At 39.4% G+C, this 13,584-nt stretch overlaps 1 protein-coding gene and 1 pseudogene across 1 annotated transcript; one reads left to right on the top strand and one right to left on the bottom strand.

Annotated features, from left to right (window-relative positions):
- The first annotated feature begins 976 nt into the window (after positions 1 to 976).
- LOC145466507 (collagen triple helix repeat-containing protein 1-like) lies at positions 977 to 6,037 on the top strand. Its single transcript, XM_081450235.1, has 4 exons — positions 977 to 995; positions 3,102 to 3,229; positions 4,434 to 4,706; positions 5,678 to 6,037. Exons 2-4 carry the CDS (start codon positions 3,107 to 3,109, stop codon positions 6,035 to 6,037), a joined length of 756 nt encoding a protein of 251 aa, XP_081306361.1. The 5' UTR covers positions 977 to 995; positions 3,102 to 3,106.
- Positions 6,038 to 9,134: 3,097 nt separating this feature from the next.
- Positions 9,135 to 11,019, bottom strand: LOC145465088 (trace amine-associated receptor 4-like; annotated as a pseudogene).
- Positions 11,020 to 13,584: the final 2,565 nt, after the last annotated feature.

The following is a 13,584-nucleotide window of genomic DNA, read 5'->3' as shown; positions in this document are numbered from 1 at the left end:
ATTCCAGAAGCAATCGAATTGTCTCAAATAGTAACAAAAAGAAAACGAAAATTGTCCACGTACGTTTGCTGGATCGCTAAATTGTGTAAGGTTGTTGCTGAACGGACTGGTTTTGAGCGCATAAAAAAGCCCTCAAATTGTTTAGGGATTACAAAGGTCCTCAATATATTACAAAATTACCAGTACATTAAAGCTGATTGATTAACTGTGCACATATGTAATCGAAGATTTTAACATTTATTAAAATTGTCTTCTCAGAGTCATCTCGTTTGTAATTTTGCAGTCTCTTTTGTAATTATTCGTTGTACTAGAAGGCATTACATTCAATAGCTGTGCTTTGGGCTAAATAAATTAACCGTAATAAATGTCAGTCAGGCTGAACTGAGGATTTATAGGTGTTAACAAAATCCTTTTCACATGAATGAATCATGTGGCAGTCCTTATACAAACAACACTACACGCAGCTAATCAGGTGTTTAACGCTGGGTAATTTATAGCGCACGTACAAATATATCCACGTGTTAAGAGCGTGAATTGCTGTTTCGATAGATCACAAAGAAACAATCATGAACCTCAGCAAACTTCAAGGACAATGTGTTAATTGGATCTTCGTGGTGAGGAGCAGAACGTGTCGAAGGTCGTGCCGAAGTCCGAAGTTCGTCAAAAATACTCCACTGTGCTGCACGTCCTATTTTCAACTTTTTTTCGGTGTTCAGGAATGTGATAAAACCTTGTCTCCGGTGTTTGATATGTTTCCTCAACACTGTAGAATAGTTTACAAATTTGTTGTTGTTGTTGTTTTGTTGTGATAATTTTTGGGGGAACGTGCTCAACTTTCAAACATGTCTTAACCTGTACCCTTTCAAACCGGAACAGACCAAGAGATAACTTTAATATTTTAGAAACATGACACTGGTGTTTTCCAGAAACTGGATATATAAAGCTAAAACGTTCTTCAAATTGTGAGTATTTTCTTCCACAACCACAGCTGCAAGGTAGGCACTTAACCGATGAACTTAAATGCAGTAACTTTGTTTTGCTTTGCTCAGTAAATGATGAATTGAAGGTATTTCTTGATAACCGCTAACCCACATTATGTATCGGATGACTTTGTACGGTACACGCTTGAATACTGGAAACTACACACACGTAAGAACCTTTTCCTCTAGAACAAAAACGAAGTTTTCACGTCAAGTGGGTTGCCTCGACTTTTTTTTGTAGCTACCGTAAAGATCACATGAAAACCAGTCTTTACGACTCGACTAAATGACAAAAGAAACTAATCTCACAAATGTCCTTTTCTACATTGTAAGTCAAAACCAAAATGAAGAACCGAGGTCATAAGTCGCACATCACCAGACTGTAAGCCACGACTGATTTTGTCATACAAACTGTGATGCAGACTTTTACCGCTGACAATTTTACGATGAAATAACGATTGCCAAGTAATGAAACACTGTTAGTCGAAACATTTTCCAATGTCTGTCCGACAGTCTCTTTTAACCTAATGAATAAACTGAACAGTAATAGTCGAACACAATTATAAATGTCTCTCCTAAATCTTCGAGGAATCTTTGGAATTTTTCGGAAAATGACCGGAAACTTTCGCTTGACTGAGGATCATTTTCAAACAAACAATTTTCAGGAATAGTCAACATCTTCTTATTTCTTTTTATGTTGGTGTTATATAAAAAGATATCAAGTTAATTACCCATGGAGAATTTGCAAATTTCTGCACACAGCCACATACTGTGGTACTACAGTGACACTGGAATTAAAAGGGACACCCTTGGGACACTCGCTAATGTGCCCTTAATACAGGGTGTTCGCTCTAAACAGGTTCTAATATATTGTGGAGTATTAGTTAACTAGTAGTAATCAGAGATTATGAGAGCGCGTTCGACGCTCTCACATTAACATATATATACCCTAAATAAATGATTTCACTAGCTGACTTTCAACCTTTGTCTATTGCTAAAATTAGCATTTTTCAGCAGCAACCGAGGTTTTACAGTCAGATATGCATAGTGTCAAAGTCCATGCTAGTGAAGAGGTCACGATTTGTCGATACGTTGCGTGACGCTGCCAGTTTCTGTAGACTCTCAAGTTTCATAGAATATTTAAATTACGTACATTATTCTAAGCTAGCATTTGCAATCGCGTGATCGTTTCGCGTGGTCGATTATCGTAAACAAACTTCGTGCGACTAATTCGAGTATTTCCCCTAATGAATAAAGTAGTCTTATGGATCTTGCCTACAGAGTACTTTTCCACCGATTCCAAACAATAAAATTGCGACCGGATAAAGACTGAGCTATCTGTCGCGACTGAACCAATCAACAAATGCAATCAAAATGTAGCTGTTCCCACGATTATCATCCCAAAGCCAAGTCGCGTTAATAAACAAGGACAATTCCCTCAGATTTCGTTAAATGCCACCGTCGAAGCGTTTAAATTCGCCAAAACCTAACGCTGAGACCACATAATAGCGAAGCGTACGGCGACTGAATGGAAAGAAGTCAAAGAAAGATCCATAGGAAAGACGAGCTCACATAGCCTGCTCACACACTCACATGTTCGCCACATGTCTTATCACATGTCTTAGCATTAAACGCTACCAGTTTATTGGCCGTGACATGCCCCTGCAAAAATCAAGCGGGGTGGCCATTTTGGTGTCCTTACAGGAATGTGGGGTTTTCGGCCTATAACCATGCACAGGGCAACCAACTCTGAAAAGCCACAGGTCACAATTAGGTTTGCGTTCCACTTCGTCGAACGCAATTATTAAATCTTTTGTAACACAGTCTAACACAGTCTAACACAATGTTCATGCCGCGAGTAAACGTATCAATCTAAAATAATTTACTTAGCTTTAAAATGACATCGCTGACCGATGTTAAAGGAGTCTGTGCTGAGCTTTTAGAGGTAAAAAGCCCTTGAAGTGTCCGCTTTGCAGGTTTTGTGCGACAAAATGGCTTGATATTGGTGTCCCCATCCGCTGCACGCAGGTTTATTTTAAAGTTAATGTGGGAAGAAATTTTAATAGATGGTGTCCGCTTAATACAGGTTTCACTGTATTCTCTATTTATTCTTACTCGCAGATCAAATGCCATCATATCAAAGTCAAATGAACATTTCCCACACCATGTTGAGTTTACTCGTTTTACCGCTGATCGCTTTCTGCGCCACAGCAGACAGCAAATCAAGTGCAAGTTCAAGTCAAGACAAAGTGAGTTGATTACATTAAAAAGCTAGTCAGTATAAATCAATCCCTAATACTTAAAATCAGGCTGATTAAAAAGGTAAGATAAGATAAAATAAGATAAGATAACATAAGTGATCTCAGTTGTGGCCAAGGTCTTTGAAGGAATCGTCTATGGTCAATAATTATTATACGCCTACATAGAAGAGCATGACATCATCTATAAATATCAATCGGATTTTCGTGCTATACACTCAACTGTCTCGCCTCTCCTTGAGGCCACGGACACGTGGGCGTACAACATTGACCGCGGTAAAATCAATGCGTTGTTTTCTTAGACCTAAAAAAAGGTCTTCGCCACAGCTGACCACGAGATCCTCTTGTCAAAATTAAGAGACCACGGCATATATGGAAACGCGCACAAATGGTTTCAGTCATATTTAGAGAATGGTACTCAAATGTACCCCATCAACCCGTCGCTCTCTAAAAGTTGTTCATTAAGTTGTTACGTCCCCCAGGGGAGGATTGCGGGGCCACTACTATTTCTATTATATATCAATGATCTTCCAAACTGTCTGTCAAATTGTGAACCGAGGATGTACGCTGATGACAACAATCTTACATATGCAGGGGATAGTGCAGACAATGTTCAGTTGCATCTAAATCAAGATTTAGAAAATGCTCACAATTTGCTGATAGGAAGCAAACTGACTCTAAATATGACCAAAACCGAATTGATGTGTGTCCCTTGGGATGATCAACCCTCCGTACTGAGGAACGCGCCCTTAAGTGACCGCGTCACACTCCCCTTCTTCTTTAGTAAGTGCATGATATCTGAAAATCACCTAGTGTCGAAAACGTTCGGTTTTTTACTTTTAACTTTTTTAGCCGTGTAAATAGAAATGATTTTTAAAATCAAAGTAAATATTATGACATATCTATTATTGTTACCAACCTCTTCACTCTAAACGCTCCTGTGAAATCTTTCTGCTAGGTTTGACCACAGACGTCTAATTAACCCATCCGATGCTCAATTTCTTGTTATGGCTGTAATTATGAATGTAATAAAAGGAAACTCTTAATATTTTTTTTCGTATCAAAAATTCAGTCTCGCAGTCTACCAAAGAGGTCAAAGACCATTCGGAAAGAATGGAAGAATAGATGTATCCGTTCTGTGTTCCAAAGCAACTTTTATGAGCTAACAAATGCTCATTTTGCTTTCTACATTAAGGAAATTCAACCGACTTGCGGTCAAAGTTGCTGTTGTGGCGCACCAGGAATCCCAGGTATCCCTGGCAGCCCGGGTCCCGCCGGACCAGCAGGTGCTGGGGGGTCGCTCGGCCCGCAAGGACCCATGGGACAACGTGGAGACCAAGGCTATGATGGCAAACCAGGAAGTCAAGGCCCTCCAGGCCCCCAGGGACTTCCAGGGACGCTGACAAGTAACTGGAAACAGTGTGTTTGGAAAAATATTAACGACGGGAAGGATACTGGATTGATCAAGGTAAATGTTACACTTACCATTCTTTCGGCTATCTCGTGTGACATTTTTACCCATTACACAATGTACTTGTTCAGCTCTCTGGCCCCTCGCAAATTAACCCCTTTTTCCCCCAACCTGCAGTTTGTCACGTTTCTTAACAGCACAGCAGCACCAGTTTTTAAAAGAGGTTTCTAGCCTAGACCGCTTCAAGTGGGGTCCAACGAACTATCACACTAGCACACGTCTCCTACAGGGATAGCACTGTGGCAACCTCATTTGACTACATTGCGTTACTGGTATGCTGCCAGTGAACTCCTTGCTAAGAAACACGTCAGCACCTAAACTTGAATTTCTTATTCTTGAAGGGTTTGGTTTTTTTTTCGAGTTTGTTTTAATATTTTTATCTTCGCCAACTGTATTTTGACCTTTTCAGTGAGATATGTTTAGTGAGACAGATGACTGAACTGAAAAGTCTCGATTCAATTTAACGGCTTGGAAGAGGTGCAGGCGGCCCTTCATCTTGGTCGTGAAATATAGAGTAATATACTCTTCTGTAGGCGCTTTCACAGCCTAGCAAAAGCATTAAAATTAATTCGGAAGCTATTTTCTTGTGACCCTCGTTTGTCACAGATTGTATTTATTCGTAGGTATGTAAGAAAGGGCCTTTAAAAGTTAATTTGGTCTTATGCCATAGTTTGGACTCTTATAATTCCATAGCACAGATACCATGATGCATTACAACTGCCTTTAAGCTGAAATTAACTAACAAATATGCAGCATAGAGCGAGTTACAACGCTTCCATTACAATATCTCGTGTCTAAACATGACCGTGCCATGTTATACTCGTTAACAAGGTAGACGTCGATAAAAGTACTGCTATGAATCCAGGCCGAGCTGAAGAAACGTTTTCTTTCAGAGATTTGAACTTATATTTTAACGTCCCATGGTCACCCTTCCTGTTCAAAATTTCCCGTTCAATTAATTTTTGCAGGAATGTCTTTTCAACAAAGCGTCAGACCAAACAAGCCTGCGCGTCTTCTGGAGTGGCAATCTTCGCATCTATAACTGCCATGCCTGCTGCAGACGATGGTATTTTACCTTCAACGGAGCTGAGTGCTCAGGTCCAGAGGCGATTGATGGCGTGGTCTATATGGTACACGGAAATGGTGGCAAGAAAGATTTACACCGCCCTCGCCACATCGAAGGAGTGTGTGAGAACATCGCCAAGGGCACTGTCCGCGTGGGATTCTGGGTTGGTAACTGTGCCAGTCAAGGATCTGCTGACGCGTACACGGGTTGGAACTCAGTGTCCCGGATTTATGTGGAAGAAGTACTACCTCCACAGGCTTAAATTCTGAAGATACGAGGATAAAATTCCAAATCTCAAATTCCAAAACGCCTCATCTCGAAAACAAAGCAATCTGCTGAAAACCCCACAATTTATATGACAATAGTAACAACAACAGTATTAATACCAGAGATTATGATCCTGAGAGAACAAATTCCCGTGTCTATGATAATCTTTTCCAATCTATTTTAATCTTCGCGTTACGCTGTGAAAGGTATATTAGACTCGGTCCCATGATTGCGCAGCCAATGCCCAACAGTCATTCGGGTCGCGTCCATTTAAATCCGAAAGTAGAAATCTAACCGGTTAACAGAGAAATAAAATCTTTTTTTTAATACCATACTGTTTGCATTGGAAATCATTTTCAAAGCGCTGGGAAGGAAAAATATCTTACACGTGTTTCTCCGAAGTTAAAATAGTAGTCTTATCATTCCCTTGCACGAATGATTACCGGCACAGCGCCAAGACTTGTATTCAAGTGAATATGATAGAAGGATCACGTATTTGAACTGCGGAGAATGATATGAGGACAAGATTGATCATCGCAGTTATACAAACAACTTAAGTAGTTGTGAAATTAGAAGCCTGGAAAAAATTCAGGTTTGAACGGGATTCGAACCCATGACCTCTAGATCGATATCAGTACAGTGCTCATCTGGGAGTTGGCCACGATAATCAATCATGGCTTCACTTGTATTCGTCACCATCTACGGGTATATTACGAATTCACAACGTGACCAGCTCCCAGTTGGCTTGACAGCTCAGTTGGTAGAGCACTACACTGAGGGCAAATGTTTGCATATTTAACTTCGAAAGTGCTGTGTAATATTTACCAAGGTTTGCAAGTCCACGGCGAAAAAAAAGCTGCTTCCCCGGAACTACCGCACCGTTTGGATCGCGATAGAGGTCTCTTTGGAAAGCATTTTCAAAGCACTCGGCAGGAAAATTATCTTTTATGTGCTTATCCTATGTTGACTTCGAAAATAAGTCTTGTCATTTCTCTGCATGACTGGTTCACATGAGGCGCACTGGCAGCTGACAGGAATTGTATTCTAACCCGCTCGAAAGTAGTTTCACGAAGAGTACTTAACGGATTAAAGCGAAAAATATCTCTTTGGAAAGTTCTTTAAAAGCGCCGGACATGTTATGCTCCTCTTTCCTTACAAATTGCGCTCCGAAAATCCAGGCGAAAGTTTTTTGGGCACCATGAATCCTCGAATTTGTGTCTCCCTTCAAATAAGCGCCCCTTGGAATAAGCGACCCCTCTATCGGCCAAAATTTAAAATAAGCGCCTCCCCTCGAATAGGCGCGCCCTCTCCTCCCCTTGTTTTATGCAAGAGTTACTGAAACAACAAAAGATGTATAGTTTTGGTCGTGTCCAATCACGAGCAATCACGAGCAAATCATTATCGACTCATTCAAGCACTACGAATTGACCATTGCAACGGATGATACTGACGATCTACTGATTCACTGACTGAAGCCCAGCCAACCTTGTGCAGCATGACTAGACTGGTCAAAGGTGTTATATCACGTAGTTCTCCAAAAGAGACAGGATCCTTCTAAGAGACTGACACACACATTTATTACAAAAAAAATACCCCGATCATATCTGACCACGATTTGGGAAAAATTAAATAAGCGTCCTCTCTCCCCCCTCCCCCACCCTCGCTTTAAAACGGCGAATCAGTGCCCCCGTCTTCTCCTAGATTTGAAATTAGCGCCCCGGGCACAAATTCGAGGACCTACGGTATTTTTTACGTCATTTAGCCAATCAGTTTTGGCCAACACATGTCTTTCCTAAACCAGCCTCGCAGTATGACCAAGTGCTAAATTAACATTGAGAAACATTATCATGGGACGAGGCCATGCACTGGGTATGTGCTCTCTCAGATCGTAATCTTGTGATAAATATCAATTTAAACTTGGAAACACAATGCTATCGAGCCTATAAATTTCTGGTTCTTTTTGGTACTGAATTTTGGGCATTAAAACTGAAATTTCATTGAATATTTTTGTTAATTCTGAACTTGGCATGCGCTTTTCCATACTTCCCTCTCTTTGTGACGCTGGAATTAAACATCGATTAACAAAATAAGTGATATTAACAGCATTTGTCTCTAGTCTCCTGTTTTGAAAAAAAAAAGAAAAAAGGCTCAAGACAGATTATAAAGATTAAACTGTCTTGAATGGCTGAGAGAGTGAACAAAATATGCTATTTCCTGTTATAATTTAGGCGCAAAATCATGAAAACTGATCTCATCATAAAAACTGATCGGTAGATTTTATCACTTATTTCACGGTTATTCAAACAAAACTTACATTTTCCATGTATCAACATTGCCCAAATCCATTTGCGATAAAACAACGGCGAAAAAGCATTGGTCTCTCCCCAAAATCGTTTTTTGGATGTAGAAACAACTTTTCGCTATACATTTTCATCTAGCGACTTGCCCCCTGACGATCCCGGAGTCCTTTGCGCATAACACGGGTATCCGATTACTGGCAACTCATTCATTCCCTTTATTCTGCCCCACAGTTAATATTTAAGGAATAGCAAACATTTACCGTGTTTCTATCGAGTTATAGAAACACGAGTGGAAATTTGGGAGAACGAGAAATGCTGTGGGAACACGAACTGCAGGCGATTGTTTCCACAGTTTTTTCCAATTCTCCCAAACTTTCACGAGTGTTTCTATAAGTCGATAGAAACATGGAGAACATGTTTTCTATTTCTTTTAGAAAACACCTTGACGACAAAAAAGAAAAACAGCGTGTTTACGTTGATCATCAAAATGTGAATTCTCTTTGCTCGCGCCATTATTACTTCAACAGCTCGTGCTAATTCTGTGTTTCCATCGAGTTATAGAAACACGATTTTTTAACCAATCAGCGCGCGTATTTTCTTGTGGCTTTTTCCTAATTAAACTTAACTAGCTACGGTGGCTACGGTATTCCAATAGGGGGTGCCACGTATAAAATTATTGTCCAGACAATAAAAATTTTAATGCATGTAGAGGTCGAGTTTCGAGTGGAAACTGAATTTTGGAGAACACGGTCAATATTTCCTCTGGTTCTAACACCACCCAGGCAGACAGAACTAATCACCGCTGGAGCTTGCCGGTAAACGACAACGTAAGGCTCTCACATCTCCAGTTGGAACAGTTGGAAATGAAGGCTGACGACCATGTTGGTTGCACGTGGAAACTTCCAGAGGTGACCGAGCAGCAAGGGCTTTCTTTTTGCTTTCACTTGGCAGCGGAGAAATCGAACTACCTCTGAATAATTTCTTGAAGGCGATTCTGAACTCGTTGGATCTGAACATGTAAATAATTGCGTTGAGGGCGCTGTTTATTGCCGTCAACACGATGGCGGAATGGCGGAGTGCGTCGGGGACTCGACTGGGCCCAAGTTTTACCGTGAGCAATATACAGATGAATCCTGGGAGATAGGACAAGGTGAACGCACCGATCGCGATAACTGAAAAAAGCAAACACAAAAACCAAAACCAGGTTAAAAAATATAACTTAGGTCAGGATCGAGGAAGTCTGGAAGAAAACAAATCCTTACTCTCGACCAAAATTATTTGAGGTCTATATCATTGTGTCTCATTCTGAGTAGCTATTTTTTAAAGTCACACCTGTCTGGTAATTGATCATTCTGATAGATGTTATTTTTCGGCCCACACTCTTAATGAATTTCAAATGATTATCAAAGAATACCATGCTAATCATTCAAAACCGCAAAAAAAAAAAGCACTGAAGATGGCGCTGCATGTATATGGGCGATACTTGAGGGTTTGTTCCTTTTGAATCAGAGACTCTTTCAGGATTTTTCCAGGCTATTCACTGACAAAGTTAAAACAAGCCATATTTCATGATCATCTGAAAAAAAATATGCTTCCTTGTTCTCACCATCGAACCCAAATTTGTAGCTCACGTAACAACAGCTTTTTTCGGTTATTAAAATGGTGCATTGTGTTTGTATCACGTGATTAGTGTACTGACGGGGTCTCCAACTACTTGTATGTGACAGGAGATGACGCATGGGGCTCTTGGTTAATTCTAGAAGAACGTGATGTGTTATCACCATACATACGTTACAAGTGATTCAGATGAAAAGTAATGAATGGCTATCTGGACTAAAGTAAAGTTGATAAAATGAACTCAAATTACTAGCAAAATTAATTTGACGTGTATTATTAGGGTTAATAAGGCTCTAGTTACCTGTTGTCTTCATCCATTTCATCTCTTTTGGCTTCCTTCTCGTTAAGTCGGCAGTTTTGGGGTTCAAGTTTTCGCCAGGCTGAACTCGGCTGCTCTGAGACCATGAGATTTTGGCGATATGGCCATAGACGAAAATCGTCACCACAAATGGAATTACCACGAACAGGGTGCTGTTGAAAACATGAACTTTGTGCATCAAGAGATGTTCGCTTGTGAACTCAGAGCAACCTATGATGCTTGTTTTAAACTGAGTGCTGTCACTGTCAACATAAAACAGGGGAATGACAACCATGGAAATCACAGGAACAACCCAGGCAACCAACAAGGTTAACGTAACGCGTCTTCTGGTGACAATTTCAGTGTACCTCAGAGGATATATGACAACAATGTAACGATTGCAACTGAGAAGACAAATATGACCAATGCTGACGTACAAGAGTACTCCAAACAGCAGTAGAAAATGTTCGCAGGCTTTGTTTGCTGCTTCAAAATCGTACAGCCAAATCAAACGGGAGAGAAGAAATTAAACGACAGCAAGGAGAAGTCAGACATTGCTAAGCTGGCCAAAATAGAGCTGCTTGGTCTTTGTCGGAGGGAACGCGTGCCACAAATAACCAGGCAAACAGAAATGTTACCGAGGAAGCTTGCTATGAACGTGGGGCTCAGAACTGCGGTTTGTAAAGCAATAAAGACGGTACTTGGCTGGGACGCTGTGAAACTAGGACCAAAACTTTTAGAAGCGCTATTAGAACCACTCATGTTGCTTAAGACTTCGTTTCCTCGCTCGATTTCTTACCAAACTGTTTCAGTACTTGGAACTGTACGTTTATCAGTAGCGATTGATTATGAAACCGCGGGATTTCATGCACAGACTTTATGAGTTCCTTTCAACGACTCGCGGTCACTTCCTCGTTTTTGTCCTGGCCGCATAATTAAAAGTCGTCATTAAAAGGAAATCCTTTGTAATCATTTCAATGTAATCATAACCTTATCGAATGTTTTGAATAAGAATCAGCCTGGTCTAAGAACGCAAATAACAAACTACAGCTTCATAAAAAGTTTATGCCTCAAAAAACTTGGGCCGAACTGATTCAGAGCTAGTGTCAAAGCTTGCTGTGTACATTTAACGAAATAGGTGTGACACAACAGCAAAAAATCGGAAAATCAAGGGCCATTGTTGTGCTTCCTGTGAGCTTTACCGTTAAATTTGATGAAAAGAAGTGATAAGAAGCCTTTTATAAAATTTACGGCATTTATGAGCTAAAATAGTCTTTGGTAACTCGTTGTCAGTTGTCACTTAAAAAATGATTAAGAATTATAATATTCCAAAGGAATTAGTCACTTATTTAAACTAAGTACTTAAATTTTGTTTATTTGATCCTTAAAGCAGATGGAAATGTTTGAAGGTTACAAACAAACACAGGTTTTTTTTTAAAAAAAAATAACAGTAATAATAAAACAAAAGAAAAAACGGAAGACTTGGCACATGTTTGACGGAGAAACATATTTCGTTTTTGTGTCAACGTTTCCTCTTTTCGTATTTCTCGTGATTTATTGCTTCGTTCTCGCGCAACACGTCAGTTATAACTTTAGCGTGGATTTAAGGTAGCTCAAAACAGTTTCCAGCACTTTCCAAGACTAATAATTTGATGAGTCATTATAACCACTCTTCATCAGTTGATGCTACAATCATGGTATCAAAACACTGTCTAATCATTGCTGAAAACGCTGTTATCATTTTCGTGACACAATAGGTTACCATGACAACAGTAGCTACTAAACAACACTTGACTTTAGCTTTAAGTACTTCTATTTCAAAACCAGCACGAGGAAACCCTTTCATCTTGATAAGCAGGATAAAATTCAACCAGCATTTTCTAAAGATGGGTTCTTCACAGTCCAGATGTAGGCATATCAGACCGGAATTATACACGCTTTTAGCCGTATATTTTTTCCTTTCCAAACAATTTTTGTTGTAATTTTTCTTGGCTGTATTTATTGAATGGTTACGATTTTCATTTTCAATTTATATTTAAAAAATTCTCTTAAATTGCGCTCTCCTAAAGGCTGAGAATTTTCGAAATATCACTCGTACTGTAAATCCTTAATTACACTCTCATTCATATGATTTTGATAACAACAACAACAATAATGATATTAATTTAGACTTAGAGACCTTTCGCCAAGTAGTGACCCACAAATACAGAATGCTTTTTAGCTTATTATTATCTTTGGTACTGAAATTTGACCATTTCATTTCTTTTTAATTCTGGACTTGGCATGTGCTTTTCCATACTTCCCTCCTTTTGTATCACCGGAATTAAACATCGATTAACAAAATAAGTGATGTTGATGGCATTTGTCTCCAGTCACCTGCTCTAAAGAAAGGGAAAAGGTTTAAGGCAGATTATAAAGATTAAACTGTTTTGAATGGCTGAGATAATGAACAAAATATGTTATTTCCTGTTATAATTCGGGCGAAAATTTCAGTATTTTAATCATGAAAACTGAACTCTTCACGGATTTCATCATTTATTTGGCTTCTCAGATACTCGCCTGTGTTACTGCAGGAAATGTTTATTGCAAATTTTCGTTCAATTTTCCAAAATTTAAACGTACGTTAAAAGTCGCCTTTATAACGATTACGAAACTCAAACATTGTACTACAACCGACATGAACAATCACTCTTAATTTTGAGGTATTTTGTTCACTAATATATTGTTAAGTTATGTACAGTAAACCTCAATCTTATGTCAGTATGTGATAAATTCTTCTCATGAGATTTCATCGGAAGCTCTTTCCATTGCTCCGTTTGAATGGGAGGATTCACCTGTGCTAGGGGAGAATTCTCGATTTTCGTTACTAAATTTGAATTATCTCCTGCCTTCTTATTACTTATAAATTTTCAAGCCATTTGAACAATAACGAGGAAGTTTGCCTAAGCCGTTTAGGAAAATAACTATTTTTGAAGAAATCAGGTGACAATTAAGTCGCGGCTGATAAACATGCAGCGCCAATAATCAAGCGACGCAAACTTAATAATAGGCATCGCGCCAACAAGCTAGAACTTAGAACTTAGGCTTTCCCGTGTTAATCTCCATGACAAGAAGGTCCTGGATGTATTCTGCCTTCTCTTTTTCTTAGCTTTATTTGGACCGCTTTTTTAGGAGAAGGCAGGTATTATAAAATTTTGTTTCTCAAATTTCAACATTCTTCTGACAGATTGGAAATACGACATTTGGGGAAAAAATGTTAAAAAAGACTGTCTGGTGGATACTGTTAGGCCCGGGTCAAACGCCGTACTTCACACGAGCCGAACCTAA

This window comes from Orbicella franksi, chromosome 13, assembly GCF_964199315.1.
Source record: "Orbicella franksi chromosome 13, jaOrbFran1.1, whole genome shotgun sequence".
Lineage (NCBI taxonomy): Eukaryota > Metazoa > Cnidaria > Anthozoa > Scleractinia > Merulinidae > Orbicella > Orbicella franksi.
The sequence above is the reverse complement of the archived record's forward strand: the minus strand, read 5'-3'. Positions and strand labels throughout refer to the sequence as shown.

What these genes read in the sequence shown, in the direction of transcription:
- LOC145466507 (XM_081450235.1), top strand. Translation starts at nt 3,107, where the DNA reads ATGCCATCATATCAAAGTCAAATGAACATTTCCCACACCATGTTGAGT. An exon ending in CAAGTTCAAGTCAAGACAAA is followed by an intron (nt 3,230 to 4,433) that starts GTGAGTTGATTA and finishes TTCTACATTAAG; the next exon opens with GAAATTCAACCGACTTGCGG. An exon ending in AGGATACTGGATTGATCAAG is followed by an intron (nt 4,707 to 5,677) that starts GTAAATGTTACA and finishes TAATTTTTGCAG; the next exon opens with GAATGTCTTTTCAACAAAGC.